The 20,538-nt window shown below is 48.0% G+C and overlaps 1 protein-coding gene across 1 annotated transcript in view; it reads right to left on the bottom strand.

Moving 5' to 3' along the window:
* Window positions 1–20,538, bottom strand: part of LMLN (leishmanolysin like peptidase) — a 427,804-nt gene that overhangs the window by 302,951 nt on the left and 104,315 nt on the right. The window contains exons 2-3 of the mRNA XM_086957429.1: window positions 12,842–12,939; window positions 12,734–12,764 (exon numbers count right to left, since the gene is read on the bottom strand). Of these exons, the coding sequence (XP_086813555.1) occupies window positions 12,734–12,764; window positions 12,842–12,939 (129 nt within the window). The remainder of the gene's footprint in view (window positions 1–12,733; window positions 12,765–12,841; window positions 12,940–20,538) is intronic.

The following is a 20,538-nucleotide window of genomic DNA, read 5'->3' as shown; positions in this document are numbered from 1 at the left end:
AGATTTTTGGCCAGGCTGAAGTGCAAGTGCAAATCTCAACATAAAAAACGGACTTTTCACTAGCTTTTGTTTGAACAACAATAGTAGCAAGCATCTTAGCATAAACTTTTACATCGCACAGTTCTAAAATAGTGACGCAATTCCCATCATCTCCATAGGTTCTAGAAGTTCAGACTTGGAGCTTTAATATAGCATCCTATACAGATGACACTCAGTTAATATTAGGCTTCTAACAACTGGATGAAAGTTCAATTGTACATTTTCAGGTATGACTCTCAGCCATTGCAAACTACAGCTAAATCCAGACAAATGTGAAAGCTTAGTCTTTGAGAATGTATCACCATTGGACATACAGGAAATATGGTCAGCTGGAATTGGGGAAGTCGCCTACTCCAACATCAGTAGCCAGAAATGTGGGGGTACAATCACATGTTCAGTCTATTGCAGCGGTTTGTTTTGCCCTACCAAAATCCCTAACAAAAAACTGAGAAAGTTCTCCTCGTGGTTACTTGAAAAAACATTGTACATGTCCTAATAACACATCCAGGTTAGATTATGCAAACTTAATGTTTCTGGGAGCACCAACAAAACTACTGCATAGATTGCAAAGAGTGCAGAATACAGCAGCTAGACTGGACGTGTTTATTATTCAATCGACAGTCTATCTGAAAAGGTTTGGAGTCACTGCACTGGTTACCAGTCAAACAAAGAATTACGTTTAAAACACTAATAATTCTTTATCCGGCTCGCCTACGGGTAGTCTACCAGTCACGTACTCTGTTCTTTAATTCTCCTGAAGAAGTGTTCACCTGGACGGATGAGACAGTACGAGTTAGACCACATACCTCGCCGGCCCGAGACTCTGATTCATCCTCCTCAGCAGTGCCGCCGCGGACCCCCAGACGCTCAGAAAGCAGAAGTAACTGGAGATCCCGCTCGTCGAAACGTTCTCCCGCTAAAGGGGGAAGCACAGAGGAGGCCGAACCTCCAGATACTCAGAAGATGGATCCGTGAGGGGCGAAGGAACACAGGTTACCTTTTTGAACTATATACCACAGCATAGGCAATGTGAGCAGACATTGAAGGCCTAGCTGGAGATGATGAACGCTTTCAGAAGCACCGCAATATTGTGTGACAGATTATAGACTTACAGACACAGGATGCGGGTTGGGTGGGGAGGGACGGACTAAAAGGCGGACACGTGCCTCAGGTTAGGGGAGGTTTGATCTTCTAGGGGATCAGTTGGGGAGCTGTTGGTGGGGCTCCGTTGGGATAAACGGTCTCAGGTCTACCGTTGGGGGCTAGAGATGTCCTATACCGTGACAGGTACTTCAACGTTGCTGAGGTATGGGGAGGGGGGAGGCTGGGGTTGAGGAAGAGTTGGGGAAAAGTATGCTGAGTTGGGTGTTTTGGGGGGGGGGGGGAGAGGGAAGGGGGGGGGACTGAAGGCTAAGGGATGGGGGGGGTGAGTTGTTTTGCACATGGTTGTCTCGAATGATGCTGTTGGTGTGTCCAAGCCCAATATGCTCATTGCTATATTTGCTGCTGCGCTTACGCCTAGATGGGGGCTGAAAACTCAGAGCAGAGACTCACTAGGGCCTCAATGAAAGGGATGAGTTGGAATGTGCGGGGCATGCTCGATAAGATTAAGAGAGGCGCAGTGCTAAGGCTGGGGAAAAGAGAGAAGGTGGACATCCTACTGCTGCAAGAAACACACTTACTGGGCACCAAAGCACTGGGCCTGCAGAAATACGGCTATGACCAGGTCTATCACGCAGGGATTGTGAGGGGGTCTCGGGGGGTGGCGATTTTGATGCACCGCAGATTGTCCTATACCCATACGAGGCAATGGACTGACCCGCAGGGTAGATATGTTTTCATACAAGGGATGATAGGCACGGAGACACTAATAATTGGGAGTGTGTACGCCCCGCCCCCACTACAGTGGCCACTGATTGAGAAACTGTTTACAATATGGGCTGAGATTCCGGAGGGACTGGCAGTGATCGGAGGGGACTGGAATGATGTTATGCACTGCCGACTTGATCGTCTCAGGCCTAGGGGCAACCCCATTGCAGATACTCCTACCAAACTGAGTGACATGGTACAGGGCATGGGCTGGGTGGACACATGGCGCTACCACACACATGAACGAGAATATTCCTATATCTCAGCGGTTCACAACTCGTTTTCAAGACTTTATTATATTTTTGTCACTACTGCCGTTGTGAAGAGGGTTACCTCGGCGTCCATCCTACCACGTGGACTGTCGGATCATTCTCCAGTTGTGATAGAAGTCACCTTAGACAAGGGGAGACAGCCATTTCGATGGCGCCTCTCCGCTTGGAACTTACAGCAGGAAGCCTACCAGCATCATATGGAGGTGGCTGTTTCTCGCTACTGGGAAGAGAATTTAGGCACCGTGTCTGACGTAAGGACGGTTTGGGAGGCCCTTAAGCCCACACTTCGTGGGGTGGATATAGCCTGGTGTGCAGGAGCGCGCCGGAAACGGAAAGAGGAGCTAGTGAAGGCAGCAGCGACAGTGGAGCTGTTAGAGACTCAATGCGGGGCTGCGAGTCACCAGGAGGGAGTAGGGCAGCTACTTTTGGCGCAGCAATCATATGCGTCCCTACTGTTGGACGAGGCTCGGCAAGTCTGGCTGGCAACAAGCAGTAAAATATATCAGTGGGGCGACAAGTCCAGAACAATGCTTCATAGGCTCTGCCAGAACACGTTTCAGGCGCAAGTATTGCCAGGTCTTAGAGATGACACCGGGGCCTCCATTTCAGCCCCGAGGGAACTGGCGGATAGCTTCGCTCGCTACCTCGCGGCCCAATATGCTCCGCAGGATTCACTTCCGGCGCTGGACGTCGACAAATTCATAACTGACCATCCACCCTGTGCGCTCCCAGACGACATACGAGAGCGTCTCGAGGCCCCGCTATCGGCTGAGGAACTGGGCACAGCCCTGGGGGAGCTTAATACCGGTAAGGCCCCAGGGCCTAATGGGTTTCCAAGTGAGTTCTTCAAACGATATCACCTCCAGCTAGGGCTTCATTACAAGGCTGCCCTGGAGGCGGCGAGAGAAGATGGCCTTCTGCCAGCAGACTGGAGGCATGCAGAAATTGTGGTGTTTTGCAAATCTGGATGGCCCCTCTGACCGACACGAGTCCTATCGAACGATCTCCCTTTTAAACATTGAGGCCAAAATATTGGCCAAGGCGCTCGCAAATCGACTACTTCCATATATCACGGAACTGATCCACCCAGATCAGGCCGGATTTATGCCCTAAAGAGCGACGAGGCACAACATTAGACGCGCACACGTGGCAGTGGAGGCGATGAATAGGACCGGGGATCAGGCGGCGCTGCTACTGGCAGATATTGACAAGGCCTTTGACTCCCTGAGTTGGACCTATCTGTTCGCGCTCCTTCCACGTCTCAATCTAGGGCCACATTTTATGTCCTATATTCGGCTGCTATACACCGACCTGACAGCCTCAGTGAAGGTGGCAGGAGAGACATCAGCGGCCTTCCCAATAGGGCGGGGCACCCGACAGGGGTGCCCCCTCTCGCCATACCCATTTGCTCTTGCTATGGAGCCGTTAGCCGCATGGGTCCGGATAGATGCGCAGCTGCGGGACTTTGAATGGGAGGCAAGACCTACGGACAGAATCGCATTATATGCGGACGATGTTCTGTTCTTCCTTAGAAATGTGAATCGGTCCGGGCCGCGGGTCCTAGAGATAATGAGAATTTTTGGAAAAGTATCAGGACTGTACCTAAACCCACGGAAGTCCACGCTTTGGATGCTGGGTGACCGCTCCGGGATTGGGACATGGGCATCAACACTACAGATAGCGGCTGGGGGTCTCAAATACCTGGGGGTGTTCTTGACGGTCTCGCTGGCAATTGCTTGGGAACGTAATATCGTACCGGTGTGGGATAAAGTACAGCAGGAGATGAAGTGCTGGTCCTGTATGCCCCTCAATATCTACGGCAGGTCAGCTATATTTAAGATGGTCGCCCCCCCGCATGTTATACCAACTACAGAATCACCCATACCCGATCCCATCGCAATGGTTCCGACAAGTTAACTCCGCTCTAGGCCAATTTTTATGGGCCGGGGGAGCGACGCGAGTGGCCCTACGTACCTGTTTTTTGTCCACATATTGTGGGGGATTGGCGACGTCAGATAGATTGTCATATTAGCAAGCATCCCATCTCGTAGTCTTGAATGACTGGTGGTACAGCGACAGGGGGGACCCAGCATACGCCCTTGAGAGGTACCTGATGGACCCGGACACATTGCACGCTATTTTGAACTCGGCAAGGTTGAGAAAGGGGCTGCCTAGAGAAACCCAGGTGGTCGTTCAGCTCTGGCGACAATCATTGCGTCGTATGGGATGGTGGGGGAAACTGACGAGGGAGACCCCACTCTGGCACAATGGGCAGTTGCCGACACTGGCGTCGTTACAGGGCTTCAGAGGTTGGGACTCAATAGGAATTTCTGCATTAGGCCATGTCCTGAAGGGCACAACACAAATCTTTTCATGAACTTAGCGAAGAATTCAGTACGCCCCGCACACAGTTCTTTAGATATCTACAGTTACGGCATGCCCTTACACCCATACTGGAGGGATTAAATACCTTGCCCGAATTTAGCCCGATAGAAGCGAAGGTGTTCATGGGGGACATGGGGGAGAAGAAAATATCCCGTATATACCAGACACTAGTCACACACTGCTCTTCTGATCTACAGCCACTACGGGATCGCTGGGTGAGAGATGTGGGGGAGCTGGAGGAAGAGGATTGGCGAGAGAAGCTCTTGAATCCCCCAGGGGAGCGGCTATCGCCGTGCGCTTGCGCCTAATACAGTTTAAGTACTTGCACCGTGCCTACTATACTAGAGAGAGATTGTGGAAGGCAGGCCTGATTGAGTCTCCAGCGTGTCTGAGATGTGGGCACAACATGGGCGATTTCCTACATACAGTGTGGGGCTGTAGTGGCCTGGTGAGATTTTGGACTGGGGTGTGGGACTGTCTGTCGGAGGTGCTGGGGTGGGACCTCCCTCGTACCCCAAAATTGGGCCTACTTCATGTTCTGGAAGGGGTGGGAGGTAACATCTACAAAAGGCACCTACTTCTACTGGGTCTCACGGTAGCAAAGAGGGATGCGGCTCAGGCATGGAAGGACCCCAGAGCTCCCACAGTGGTTGGGTGGAAAAAAGGACTTGACTTTTGCATGGGATTGGAACGACCGGTGTTCGAAGCCAGAGGCTGTCCCAAAAAACACTATAAAATATGGAAAAGGTGGGCGGAATACAGGGGCCTGTGGCTGGAGCCTCCAGCACCGACGGGAAACGTGGAGGGGCAGGTGTGATGGGTACATGGGGGCGAGGATGTACACACTGTTTTATATATGACTAATCTATGTGGTATCGGAGAGACGCTGTGCAAGGGGTGGGAGGGGCTAGGGAGGTTGGGAAAAGGGGTGGGGGGTTGGAGGGCATGTTTTCTAACGTTAAATGAATCGCTGATTAGGATGTACTGTACTTGCTGCAGCTCCTCCGGGGTACGGTATCAATAAAAAAGAGTTAAAAAAAAACACTAATAATTACCCAGCGGGCTAGACATAAAAGAAGTGAACTCTATATCCAGGAGACAGGAAAAAAATATACACCTCTCAAGGCACTTCGCTAAGCAAATCAAAATCTTCTTTGTGTCCCTGGAATACGGAAGCCCAGAGCAAGTGGAAGGTCTTTTGCTTTTCAGGCCACTCGCCTGTGGAACTCTGTCTGTTCAGGCATGAGGTGTAGGACTAGAATCAATTGTTTAATGAACTTTTAAAAAGGTTTTATTTAGAGATAGGAAGAGCTTTTTTGGTTGAATGAGTGTAATGGTTGCCGTTTAATGTCTGTTCGTTTGGCACGGGCACACTTACTTGAATGCAGCTGTCCACCCTGTAGAAATGCTTTTACATTAATTCCTTCATTTAATGTAGCTTCAAACAAGAAGCGTGGGACCAAGTCTGTTCTGACCTGAAACTGTAAAGACTCAATAATTACCAGACTATGCTGATTTGGCAATTGTAATGTTCAGGACACCGGCCTTAATCTCAAGTAAAAGCGATATGCACAGTGAGCACTATTGTTTTAATATATATTTGCGCCCTCTAGCCTACCCACATCACCTACAATTTCAGATGTATGAAAGCAACAGACCCACATTCAACAGTGATGATAGGATCTGGGAATCACAAAATCTCAAAACGCTTGACACATATCCACTAGTGGATGAACACAGCAGTAAGTGCCTCATTAGAACTAAAATAGAGGTCAACAAACAAAAATACCCCTATTTTTTCTTCACCATAGACATGTGATCATACTCCGCAACAAACGTATGCTTTACCCTACAGATGAAAGCAATGGTTCAAAGCATTAGTCACCAACTCAACAAGATGAAAACGATGTTCCTACCGCTTAACTCCGAGCATTTAATCAAAATAATAAAAGTGCTAACATTCTTGAAACTTGACAATTGTAACGCATTCTACAACAGACTCTGAAAGCGGAGTTTGAAATGTTGAAGCAGTTACATAGCAAATCAGAAAGAGGACATTTACTCCCTAAGAAATAAGAACTTAGCCCTTTTCTCCATGTCGACTACCAAATACATCACTGGAGCCCCATGAACCTAGGCTATATCTATGAATGTCAGATTTTTGTACCCATATTTCACCTGATTGTTGCCCTACATTATCAAAATCGTATTTAGCCTAGATGGCAAGACCTTCACAAAGATCTTGGAATGCATATCAACAGGAAGATAGAACAGTACTAAGCCGGATGCATGGTTTCTTCATCCATCTTTTTGAGAAAACTAATTCTAGCCTGCTCACCAATATTCAGGGGTCTCTCCCGGCCCCCAAACAGAATTAAAGATAAAGGTTTAAAAAAAGGGGCCAACATATACAAAACATCATATGTTAAGGCATCTGGGTGACCCATTTTTCCGCTCTCCGTAACTCAAAATTCTGCTACTGTAATTTACCTGATAATTCTTCCATGATGGAAGATCACGAATTTCCATTTACCTCCTCAAACCTCTGCTGAAAAATAGTTATTTCTGTCGCATACAGCCTCATATACAAATAGGAAAAAACTGTACTTGTAGTCTCCTTGCTACAGACTAACTCAGACAATGCAGAATTTCATAATACTATTTCTAGACTCTATTGCGCTTGTCTGCAGCCAATCATATGACCACAACACTCATAGGATTCATTAAGCCTCACTTGGTTAGCATGTAGGCACAAATTAGTTTTCCCTATTGGTTCAGCACAAATCTCTGCCTGGCATGACTGAACTATTTTTTTTAAACTTTATTTACCAATTTTAGTACAATAAACATAAGCAACAGGAGCGCTCACTGTCATTTCTGCATTCACATATCAATCAGGTAGTGATGGCATACATTTACATCAACGTTTCATGAATCAAAATCACTTTAAAACAAGCATTTACAATGCAATGGTTTCGCCTTTGGAAAAGTTAGAGCTATTGGCATTGTAAAAGACAACATTTTTATTTATGTGTTGGTTTTGAAAACAGATAAATAAATGGCATTGTCATTTACATTGCCATTAGCTTAATCTCTCGCAAATGTGAGACCTATTGTACCCTACGGACGAGCTCAGCAGACAGCAATTACTACCACACACACACACACCCAGAGCCACACACACACACACACACACACCCAGAGCCAGCCACACACACACACACACACCCAGAGCCAGCCACACACACACATACACACACAGAGCCAGCCACACACACCCAGAGCCACACACACACACCCAGAGCCACACACACACACACCCAGAGCCACACACACAGACACCCAGAGCCACACACACACCCAGAGCCACACACACACACACACACACACACACACACCCAGAGCCACACACACACACACACACCAACCCAGAGCCACACACACACACACACACACCCAGAGCCACACCCACCCACCCAGAGCCACACCTACCCACCCAGAGCCACACCCACCCACCCAGAGCCACACCCACCCACCCAGAGCCACACACACACACCCACCCAGAGCCACACACACACACACCCAGAGCCACACACACACCCACCCAGAGCCACACACACACCCACCCAGAGCCACACACACCCACCCAGAGCCACACTAACACTCAGGAGAGCAAGCACAGCGAGGGGGCAGGGAAGCAAGCACAGCGAGGGGGCAGGGAAGCAAGCACAGCGAGGGGGCAGGGAAGCAAGCACAGCGAGGGGGCAGGGAAGCAAGCACAGCGAGGGGGCAGGGAAGCAAGCACAGCCAGGTGGCAGGGAAGCAAGCACAGCCATGTTGCAGGGGAGCAAGCACGACCAGGGGAAGGGGAACCAGGGGAAGGGGAACCAGGGGAAGGGGAACCAGGGGAAGGGGAACCAGGGGAAGGGGAACCAGGGGGCGGGGAAGCAAGCTCAGCCAGGGGGCAGGGAAGCAAGCACGGGCAGGGAAGCAAGCACAGCCAGGGGGCACAGAAGCAAGCACAGCCGGGGGGCACGGAAGCAAGCACAGCCAGGGGGCACGGAAGCAAGCACAGCCAGGGGGCAGGGAAGAAAGCACAGCCATGGGGCAGGGAAGAAAGCACAGCCAGGGGGCAGGGAAGCAAGCACAGCCATGTTTCCAGTGCTTGGCTATTCTGAACAAACCACACGTGAGGGTGTTACCATCATAAATTGATTACTGCAAATATTCCTCTCATAAATGTATAGCTGCTAGCTCCAGTAATGTGGATGCATCTAAATGTTGATATCTTTTAAAAGGAAAAATGTATACAATTAATTTTTAACTGTTTTAAATTATTCCTTGATCAATTCGTACTGTGATAACTACTTGGACTTTAATGCATTTACTAAATGCGAATAAAGTAATTTGACTGATTGATTGACTCAGTTCGTCATCCCACCTTTGTACCAGCGTCAGAGAAACACTCGACATTACCTTTAACACGTAGCTCACACCTGTGACACACCTGGCAAATTTCCTCCTTGCCTAGTTAAAATGCCCCCTAAACGCCCATAATGCGTCACATGATGTCAAGACGTGAAACTCAGGGCAACATGTTGCACACCCAAGTCTGTTCCATGCCAAACACAGTGATGTCAGCATCAGAACCATAACATAACACCCTACAATTCTCATAAGTCCCAGTGGCTCCCATCTCTTCACCCATTCCATCCTACTGCTCATTCCTCCAAGGTTTTCCAACATCAGCACTCGTCACCTACTGTCCACAGAGCTTCCGTGGAGGCATTGCATGATGTCGATCCAACGCCTAGAAAAGTACAGACAATTCAACCCTCTGGGCATGCGCACCACTATTCTAAGCAGTTTGTTTACGATACAAACAATGCCCTATTCTGATTTTAGCAAATAAACGGAACCCTTCACTTTAAGCAGAAACGTGTCACTTTTTAAAACTGTTCACAAAAAAATACTACGTTTTTTTTCCTGCTAAACTACCTAAAACGCACAGCCTTGCAGAGTTTGTAAAGTGTGGCTAGCCAAATCTCCAAATGTTCTAAACGTTAAATATAAATAATCCGAAACACTGTTTTATACAAAAAATGTATTGGCAAAGCCAGACGGTGTTGCTTGTGCTCCCATCTGAAGCAAACCTGGTCTGACATTTGAGGCTGGAGTGTTCCTACTTGATGAGAGCCAGGCCTGGGTTGCATATGGATTGTTTCTGATTGGAGTGGCATACCGAGGAAAAAGATGGAATGGAATGCAGTCCCCAAATACACCAGTGGCTGGCATGAATTCAATAAAAGACATTTCTAATACGAGAGCAATATTATTAATTCCTATCTGCCTACAATTCTCATAAGTCCCAGTGGCTCCCATCTCTTCACCCATTCCATCCTACTGCTGAGTCCTCCCAGGTTTTCCAACATCAGCACTCGTCACCTACTGTCCACAGAGCTTCCGTGGAGGCATTGCATGATGTCGATGCAACGTCTAGAAAAGTACAGACAATTCAACCCTCTGGGCATGCGCACCACTATTCTAAGCAGTTTGTTTACAATACAAACAATGTCCTATTCTGATTTTAGTAAATAAACTGAACCCTTCACTTTAAGCAGAAACGTGTCACTTTTTAAAACTGTTCACAAAAAATACTACGTTTTTTTCCCCTGCTAAACTACCTAAAACGCACAGCCTTGCAGAGTTTGTAAAGTGTGGCTAGCGCTTTATATATAAAATCCTATTTCGACGAGTGGATGAATCCAGCATTAGACGTCCTTCGATGGCTCGACCTTGCCATGGGTGACCCCGGTAGCGGAGAGCCTATTTCAGCAGCTGGGACAATTAATTCAACGCTTTTTTATGCAGTCACGCAGTGTCGTGATCTGTTACCAGGGAAATGGCAGCAATAGATGACAACCCTGGCTTGCTTTGTCAAGACACACAATGGGAGCATAAAGATCATTCTCCCTAAAATGAAACAACATTTTGGAGTGGAATCTCTGCTTGAATGTACAAGCAGGGCACCCGCTGCAGCGGACACATCCTGCAGAGTCGTCTCTAAAACGGACAGGCCAGCGAGGCTCGAGGCGCGTTCATTCACATGGAAGGTGCCAAATAAATCCAGCTCTTGTTTACAGATGAGAATATATTTTTTAAAGGATTAGGCGTTTTTACCTTGAAATGCTGCAAGTGTGTTTTCCATTTAAGGAAAGTGCGATTCCGTCCCCCTGGACCGCGCCGCTAGCCTCGTGCACTCTATTTACAGACTGTGTAAGACACGAGCCCTAATGCAAAGTGAAATCCATCAAGGCAACTGCTGCAGCAGCATTGCAAGTCTAACATCACCGAGGGAGCCCTCGTCCGGATTACAGCACTGATAAGGAGAAAAAACAAGTGGGGCCGGTATGTAACGATCTAGACCACACACTCTTTGCCCGTTGGTCCTTCCACTGAACTTTTGAACAACAAAAAAACACCCACCCAGTCAGGGGAGAAATCCAGCAAATTACAACAGAGGTCTAAACCTGGCAGAGACCCCAGCGGGAGGGGGGCGGGTGAACGGGCTCACCGACAGCAGGAGGGAGGGGGGGGGGCGGGCGGGCGGGCACACGGACAGCGGGAGGGGGGCTGGTGAACGGGCTCACGGACTGCGGGAGGGGGAGCGGGTTAACGGGCACACGCACAGCGGGAGGGGGAGCGGGTTAACGGGCACACGCACAGCGGGAGGGTGGTCAGGAAACAGCCAGCGGGACAGGGACAAGACTAACAATGAACACAAACATCGGTGGTAAAAAAAATAAAAAGGACACGCCCACAGTGGCCACGTCTTCATGACGATGCGGAGAGGGAAAGAATCGGCGGAACGCCCACCAATCGGCTCGGGAAATGACGGACAGTTCTCTCTTCCAATGGCTAGCCTCCATTTATGGAGTTACCCAATGGAAGAGAGAGGCGGAACGAAGGCCACACTGTTCTAACATTAGATTTCGCCTGCGCCGAAAAGCTGCGCAATGCGCAGCTTTCGACGAGGCAAAACCTAAAAAGCAAACGTAGTAAAGTGTAGTGACAGTCCCGGTGGCCCTCTCAACCCACTACAAATCCCATAGGAGCGATATGAATAACAATCCAAAACTTTAGCTGGCATGACTGAACTTTAATCAGAAGTCACTTCTTAATCTTGGTTTGACTACCAACTAGAAATCATAGTCCCTCTGAGCTACGATTTTTCTTGCCATCTGATACAGTGTCTTTCAGCAATGTAGCTTCTCAAGCTAAGCTTGGAAAATACACCCAAATATATACGCCTTACACCTGTGTTCCACATGATTCTAGCTTCTGCTGACCCATGTTATTTATCTATTTTTTCGAATAGATTACGTTCCCATTAAGAGTGGTTGCTGGAAACATAAGCATAAGCACTCTGGAATCAGAGTCTCAAGCAACCACTTCCATGCTACATGCCAATGGCAAAACACTTATCTAAATGAGATTAAGTATGATACCCAGAGTAAAAAATGCTGCTTCTGACAAATATCCTCAGGCACTAACCAGTAATGTATTTGATACAAAGCAGCCAGAGTCTTAGGTTGCTTGTCTTGCAGATATATCATGGTCTAATAAGGTCATATTCCAGTCCCAAACAACCAACCAGGGGCCGCGTAGTTCTCCCAGGGTACGGCTAACCTCACATAAGCGGTCATCAATATCTGGTCGATAAAATCTGGCAAAGGTGGTGAGAAGATCCCTCAAGCTGATCATCCTTTACGATTAGTAACCTATTTGTAGAGGATAAGGGTACTTACTACCTCTTATTAATTTTACATTCTCTTGAATACTACAATCTCGTGTGGCAGCCATTGCCTCTCCCCCTAACTAAGTCTTAAGAGCTTTTGTTGAGATAAGGAAAGTATGTCTCCTGAAGTAGCACCAACTCTGCACACTGTTCTTTCAGTCAAAAATGGCTTCTTGTTTCTGCTAACTACTCACCCAGTGAGAATCCAGCTTAAATTAATTTTGCCTGAAAACTAATCATAGTCCTTTAAATAAAACACAGCAAATATGCCTGGCAATCAGAGAGGGGTGACACACTGCATTACTTATACTAAATTATATTAGCTAACTTGTATGCTCATCAAATGAAATAAAGCAAACTCTACACATACCTTCACTAGATTCCTTCTTTCTTGGGGTAACCTGCAGAAAGAGAAACACATGTTTTTTTCTCCACTTTAAAGCACATGACTCTTAACTAATCATAAGAAGATACTCACTCTTCAACACTCTGATCATACACAATCTTCACTCTGAGTTGTTGATCAACATTTCTCTTTGTAATACGATTTGTTTTAAGATTAACTTTGTAGATTACCTGGTGAAAAGGAAAACAGTACAATTACTCAAACCTTTCAGAGAACAAGAGCATGTCATAATTAAGAGGATTAAACCATAAAGAAATAATTTAGCATTAAAAGAATCAATTGTGTAAAACAACATTAACATTTTAGAGCGGAGACGCTACATTTTGTAATTGTCCTCTGTATAATGATTTCACTCTGTAATTTTAAGCAAGCGCAGCCAGTGGCGTAACGAAAGTTAAAGTGGCCACCTGCAAGGTACACAGAGGGCCCCCCGCTCTGGATTGAATTCGGAGCACTCAGCCCTGAATACTGTCCTGAGAGGGCAAGTGCAGCTCGAGGAACCCCCCTCCTCACCCCAACCGTAACGCAAGGGCTGCGGGTGCCTGTGTTATGCCCCTGAGTGCAGCAACTCTCATAAACAGCTGCAATCACAGCACACCACACCTGAAAGAGCTCCACTGGCTCCCCATGCACGAACAAGCACAATTCAAACTCTTCAGCCACACTTTCAAGGTAATACAACACTGGCCAATCAGACCTCAACAATTGCATCTGCTGCCACAAAGCTTCCAGACACCTTTGCTCGTTTAAACTCCTCCTTGCACACAACCCATGCTTACAGAAAACCAGATAAGGTGGTTGAGCCTTCTTCATTGCTCCCAAAGCCTGGAATGACCTGCTACTACACATAAGAACCTCCTCCTCATTCTTTTAATTCCGCAAGAAGCTGAAGACCTGCCTTATTCAAATAGTGCCACTATGCCCTACGTTGGGCTAGACTCGCACCTGCACAGCACCAGGATACTCTCCTAGGTGATATTGTGCTCTACAAATCTGCATAACACAACACAAAAGTCATGACGGATCTATGCAGGCCTGAAATCTAGTCCTTGTACACTGAGAAGTATATTCAAAATTTTTTAGATTCAGCTCATTCTAGTGACAGTCAACCTCTAGCACAGGTCCACCGAATAAGTGTGACCTTTGGAATTTGAGACTTCATAGAAAGTAAATCACTTAAATGACTGATAAGCACCTGAATGAATGAATGAATGAATGAATGAATGAATGAATGAATAAAAACTTTATTTGGTTACTCAAAACCATTAAAGAAGACAAACTTTGGTGGGCATTATTTTCATGTCAGAAATAAAATAGTGAAAAAGAAAAGAGGAAAGAAACAAAAAACTTAAACATGAGTAAAAGCATGATTAAAAGAGCTGTATTCATTAGTCCATTTCATCATAGGCTGAAATGTCTCATATCAGTTGACGGCTGCGGGCCTAATTTAGGTTGGGCCATCAGCTTCCCACGTATCTGTTGTATATATTTACTGAACACAGCCATATCTTTCACTATATCCATTGTGAATAGGTAGTTCACCGCCTCCTTTGTCGTTCTAATTCCTTGTCTGAATAGAATTGGCTTTAGATAGTGGTTACGCTCGACAGTCAGCCCCGGGCAGCAAAACAGGATGTGAGAGAAGCTCTCTTGTTTATACTTGCATAAGCGGCATTCAGAATGTGTTATCTCAAGTCTATTCGTGGCGTAAAGCTCTTTAAGGGGCAGCGGGTGTAGCCGAAACGCTAAAATCCTATTGACTGCCACCTTGCCCACAGCTTGGGTAAGGTGCTGTTTTGAGGACTGTGCCCGCTGCGGGAGTGTTAGCGATTCGTGTAAACCTCTTAACTCCAATGCTTTCAGGTCAGTGATGCGCGAGCAGAGCCGGACTTGTCGTTTCGTTGCGCTTTTAATGGCGGCATAGTTAAGTAACTTAGGGTCCCAGTTATTCACAGCAAGGTTCAGGGTTTCTTTTGCAGAGGCAAGTGTATTTGACCACGGGTTCTCTTTTTCCAGAAAAATATTCTTTATGCTGGATTTCAGCGAGTTTTCTGGGGCTGCAGTTGTGAGGTAAAAATATTTACTAATTGCGGCCAGTTCCTCAAGCTTTTGTTGTGTCAAGCCGAATTCGAGCCGTATCAGGGTGTTTCTGGTGCTAGATGGTAAGTGAAATAATTTTTTGTAGGTCGAGCAGTGGATTTTTCCAGGGTGCTTGATAGTTTGCCTGGAAAGGCCTGCTGCGCGTAATTTAATGATGGTATTAGTTTCGCCCTTAATACTCTTTGAATTGCTGATGTTGTAGGGCTGTGTAGAGTTGCATGCAGCTTCCCCAGGGCGTACGAAATACTTTTCCCTTTTGCCCGTACTTTCTCGAGGTGTGTTCCTGGTCGCCCTGTTTCACAAAACCAAACTCCCAAGTAGTTGTATTGACGTGTGCAGTCCAACATCAGTTGTCCTATCTTCCATTTTAAGGTTTTTTTTTTGGGAAAAGGGCCAAATATTATTATTTTTGATTTGGTTGCATTCACGATCAGTTTGTTTTTTGCATTGTAGGTGTCCAATGCCATTAACGCTTTTTGAAGCCCAATTTTAGTGTGGTCTAGTAATACCAGATCATCAGCGTACTGCAGTAATTGAATCTTGGTATGCCCAAGGCGGGGAGTTGCTAGTGATGCTCCCAGCAAGGCTTTGCCCATGTCTGCGGTGTATAAATTGAAAAACATTGGGGCAAGTACACATCCTTGCTTCAGGCCACGATTGGTGTCAATTTTCTCTGAGGCTGAGGTGGTTGACAGTTTGATTCTGACCCATGTGTTTGAATATAAGGATATAATTGCTTTAAGTAATTGTGGGTCGATATTCCAGGTAGCCAGTTTTTGCCAAAGAATAGAGCGGTCGACACCATCAAAGGCCGCAGTATAGTCGACTGACTGATAAGCACCTGTTAATGAAGAGGAACCACCATTTTCCTTCTGCATTCCATCTATGTCAACTGAAAAACAGGGCCTTTCTCGCATGTTGCAGACTGTTTAATAAACTGCCAACAACTGTGTTGTATCTTTATTATGAATTACCTATCCTTTGGAAATCGATCACATTAAAAAAGATATAGTTGGGGGCGTGGCTAGCAGCCAAAGAACATGGCCGCAGCCTAGAGAGGCTCCGAGCTCCCGATACAGGGCCCAGTCAATCCGTTCAATTATCAGTGACCTAACCTGCCCATGGAAGTACAGGGGCGTGGCGGAAGGTGAGCGGCTTCATCTGCTGCCAATGTCGGTGGACTGCAGTGATCTCAGAGGCCGAGATGGAGCGAGAGGACCTGCGGCCTAAAAGTGAGCGGCAGCCAGGACCCACAGTAGAGAGGGTGTCCGGTGACAGAAGCCTGAGAGCCGGATCGGGGAGGAGCGGAAGTGCCGGTGGTTGGAGAGCTCCCCACCTTATCTGTCCCCATGTTGGCGGTGAGTGGCGGTGTCCCAAAGGCGGCCCAAAGATACAAGGCGGAGCCTGGTGAAGTCCTCCTGGCTAGGTTTAAACGAGATTGTCTGGCGGTCCGGGCGAGGATTGAGAAGAACCATCTACCGCCATTTTGTGATCGCGCACATTTGAGCTCGCGCGCTGTCGCCCAAGGTATGGAGACTGACTATTAGATGGTGCTGGGGCGATGTATATGCACCAAGTATTGAGGGGGAGCAGATTGTGGACACTACATCCTTTTAGAGTAAAGGCTGCCAGCCATATTACAGTGGCCATTTGCCCCCTGGGGCTACCCTGCTAAATTACTTTGAATTTTGGTAACTCATCCGCTCTAACTGGCCAAGGATGGCGAGTAACTCTGCGGCCCCAAAGCACAGGAGCTGGGGTCTGCCGTCCGGTATGAACTAAGGGCACACATCCTTTGACAAGTGGCAAGGGTCGGTGAGAGCACAGGCCCTCCGATTTGATATCCTGTAGAGGAGCGTGCTGAGTGGCGGGCCGGCTTCATAAGTTTCACAGCAGCCCCCCTCCCCCGCCCCTGGATTGAAGGACTGATTCATTCTTCTGGCTGTGGTAGCATAGTGGCCTGTCCTGCAAGCAGCAATTGTAGTGGGCCCTGAGCTAGGCGAGATCGTCCCTTGGGCCGCAACCATGAGCAGCAGAAACAGTAAAGGGGCCAATCAGGTAAAACTGGACGAATTCGCTTTTACCAAGTCACAAGGTGAGACGCAAGACAAAGATGTTCAGTCGTCGTTAGGAGCGACTGGGGGAGCCCCACAGGAGGTGACCCTACAAGACATTATGGTCACCCTAAATAAGGTGGATTCGCGACTTGGGACCCTCGCGGTTGATGTAGCTCTGATCCGTGCTGATTTTAGCAAAATGTCCACCAGGGTGTCCGAGGTTGAGACCGCAACGGTAGCTCTTTCAACAGACACCACCACCCTTAAGGCAAAGGTACACCAGCTGGAGGCAGACAATAAACTCCTTGCGGCCCGCCTCGAGGATCAGGAAGGGCGATTGAGACGTAATAATATCTGCCTTATTGGCGTACCGCAGACGACAGGGGGCCCGGCCCTGGATCTCTTTGTGGAGGACCTGGATACAAAACACCTTCAGCCACGGGGGCCGTCCAACTTCTTTTCTGTCGAGCGGGAACACCGGGTTCCAGGTGGCAGACCGAAACCGGGGGCTCGCCCGCGGCCTATCCTGGCACATATTTTAAACTTCAGGGACCGCGATGCAATCCTACAAGCCGCTCGAAAGGCCCCGCCGATCCGGATAGACAATGCCTCCATAACGATCTTTCCAGATTACACCGCAGCAGTCACGAAACAGCGCAGGGGATTCCTCGACGTGAAGAAAGCTCTTTAGGAGCGTGAAATAAAATACTCCATGCTGTTTCCTGCCAAATTGAGAGTAGAAGCTGAAGGATAAGCGTGGTTCTTCTCCACACCCGAAGAAGTACCAGATTGGCTGGATGGATGGCGAAAGGCCGCACTGGACATCGAGAGGCGCGACGCAACGACCAACATGAAGACATGGAACAAGAGTGAACACACGCCCTCTACAGCGGATAAGGTGTCTGTAGTTAAATTATACTGCGGCCTCGTGGAGAAGTCGAGGCCTCGCTTCCTCAGGACAATTTCTTCTCTAGTAACGTTATATTGTTTTGTGCAAAGAAACGAAGATGAGGACACTGTACATTGCTACTCTCAGGTACTGTTAGATATACAATATGTGGGTGGTTTGCTGCGGCGATAGTGTCGGACATTGGGTGCAGTATTTCTTATTTAGTTATAACTGATGTTAATGTTAATTGCATTTATAAAGCGCTGCTGCTACCAAAAGGTGTCCTGGCGCTAGGGTGAAGTGCCTACTGAGGGAAACTAGAAGATAGATTTATATATTGAATACAACCTAATTGGTGAAAATCCATGTTTTTAAGGCCTTCCTGAAGGCCATCAGGTTGGTCATGTGTCTTAGATGCGTAGGGAGGTAATTCCAGGCTATGGCTGCATTAGCGATAAAGCTTCTGCCGCCCCAATTGGCTGTCTTGGAAGAGGATTTGGGTCGCTGATATCCTTGGTGCAACGAGCTGTTGAGGGACAGGGGTTGATTTCTCTTACCCCCTTCATTGAAGAACTGGGAAAGGGTATTAAGCACTCTGCTTTGTTGGGGTGGCGGGTTCTTGTGAATCCGTCAAGCAGGGAGGAGGATGGGGGGGTAGGAGGGATAAGGTGGTTCATGAGAATTGTTCTATGTTTTGCTGTTTTTATGTTCAGGGCAATGATTCACAACAAATATATCTGGTATGGTTGTATGGCCACACTGCTTTGGGGCTGGTAGAGACTAGACTGACTCACCCTGAAGTTGGTACTGATGGGCCCCCGGTATCCCCATTCACGTTGCTTACCTGGAATGTACACGGCCTGGGTGATAAAATTAAAAGAGGGTTGGTGCTGCAGTATTTACGGCGCAATGTACCAGCGGTGGCGTTATTGCAGGAAACGCATCTGAAGGGTCCGGCATACAAAGCTATGGATCGCTGGGGTTACAAAATGGTGGCACATTCAGAATTCTCAACAGGCTCTAGAGGGGTGGACATACTGGTACGTAAGCAGTTCCCACTGAGTATACATCACACTTGGACGGATGATCAGGGGCGATTTGCAGCCATGTCATGTCAATGGGAGGGGAAGCGTTTTAATATTGTATCAGTGTACATTCCCCCAGCCCTCCAGGCTGTGGCCTTCCCGGCGCTTAGTGCGTTCCTATTGAAACTACCCGAGGGGGAACCACTTTTGGAAGGCAATTTTAATGCGGTGCTGGATGGCACCAGGGACCACCACCCATGAAGGACGAGTGGTGCGGGCGGCTCACGTATGAGGGGGTTCCTTGATGCGATGGGTCTCACAGATGCGTGGCGGTATAGACATCCCGAAGTGCAGCGCTACACTTTCCAGTCAGGGGTGCATAACAGCCTCTCCCGTATAGACTACTGTCTACATTCCGCAGACAGCCTTCCCCATTTAACGGTTGCGGAGATTCGGCCCGTGGCATCTCGGACCATTCTCCCGTCTCCCGTCTCCCTGACCTACACGATGCATATCAAGGTGCGGAGGAGTGTCTTCCCTATCACCTTAGGCTACTTACAAATCCCCAAGATCCGGAAAGATATTGTCACAGTCACGAAACACTACTTCCAGGACAATGTGTCCTCAGTGAAATCCCCTAGTATTTTGTGGGAGGTATATAAGACAGTGGTAAGAGGGCAGGCAATTGCCTCCATAACTGGCCACAGACGTACGGCGAGGGGCGAGTTAGATGCCCTGGAGGCTGATATGGCTGACATTCAAGCCAGTCATGAGGTGAATCCCTCGCCGGAGACGGCGCAAGCCTTACGTCTCACACAATGCACGATTACAGATTACCAGCATGAGCAGGTTAAGTTACAGATGCAAGCTACACAGCACACTGTGTATGAAGTAGGGGACTAGGCAGGCAAGCTTTTGGCGTGGTTGGACAGGAAAGAAAGAGCACAGAGAACGATAGCACAGCTCCGCACTCCCACGGGTAAGATAGTGACTGCTCCGGAAGATATAGTAGACGCCCTGGCAGGGTATTTTAAACAAGTATACACTTCAGACTCCCGCATGATGACGGAAGATGCACAGACATACATCAAAGATATTAGAATGCCCGCTCTGTCAGAATAAGCGGCTCTATCCCTTCACGACTGATGAACTGCTAACTGCCATCCACTCCCTGCAGTCGGGGAAGGCTGTGGGGCCTAATCGGGTACCCATTGAGCTTTTTTAAGCGTACATCAGATTTAACCGCCCCTCATCTCCTAGCAATGTTCACATCTAGCTTGGAAGCGGGGAACTGCTGTGTGATCAACGGATGGCTACCATAGTGGCAGTGCCAAAACCTGGTAAACCCCCGGATGAATGTTCTTCCTATTGACCGATATCTCTGCTCAACGCTGAGGCTAAGATTCTTGCTAAGATGATCGCCATCCGGCTGACCCTGCACTTGGAGACCCTGATTCACCCGGACCAGTCTGGTTTCATGCCTAATAGGAATACCTCGCTTAACCTTAGAAGGGTGCATGCAGTGCTGGCGCGCATGTCAAGTCTTCAGGAACCCGCAGTTATCCTTTCTCTTGATGCTCGAATTGCATTTGACATGGTGGAATGGCCTTACTTATTTGCAGTCCTCAGGCATTTAGGTTTTGGCCCCAAATTCTGTGTATGGGTGAAATTACTATACTCACATCCCCTGGCACACTT

The sequence above is a fragment of the Lissotriton vulgaris genome, chromosome 2_1 (assembly GCF_964263255.1).
Source record: "Lissotriton vulgaris chromosome 2_1, aLisVul1.2, whole genome shotgun sequence".
Classification (NCBI taxonomy): Eukaryota; Metazoa; Chordata; class Amphibia; order Caudata; family Salamandridae; genus Lissotriton; species Lissotriton vulgaris.
Note: the sequence above shows the minus strand (reverse complement) of the source record. Positions and strands in the feature narration are given on the sequence as shown.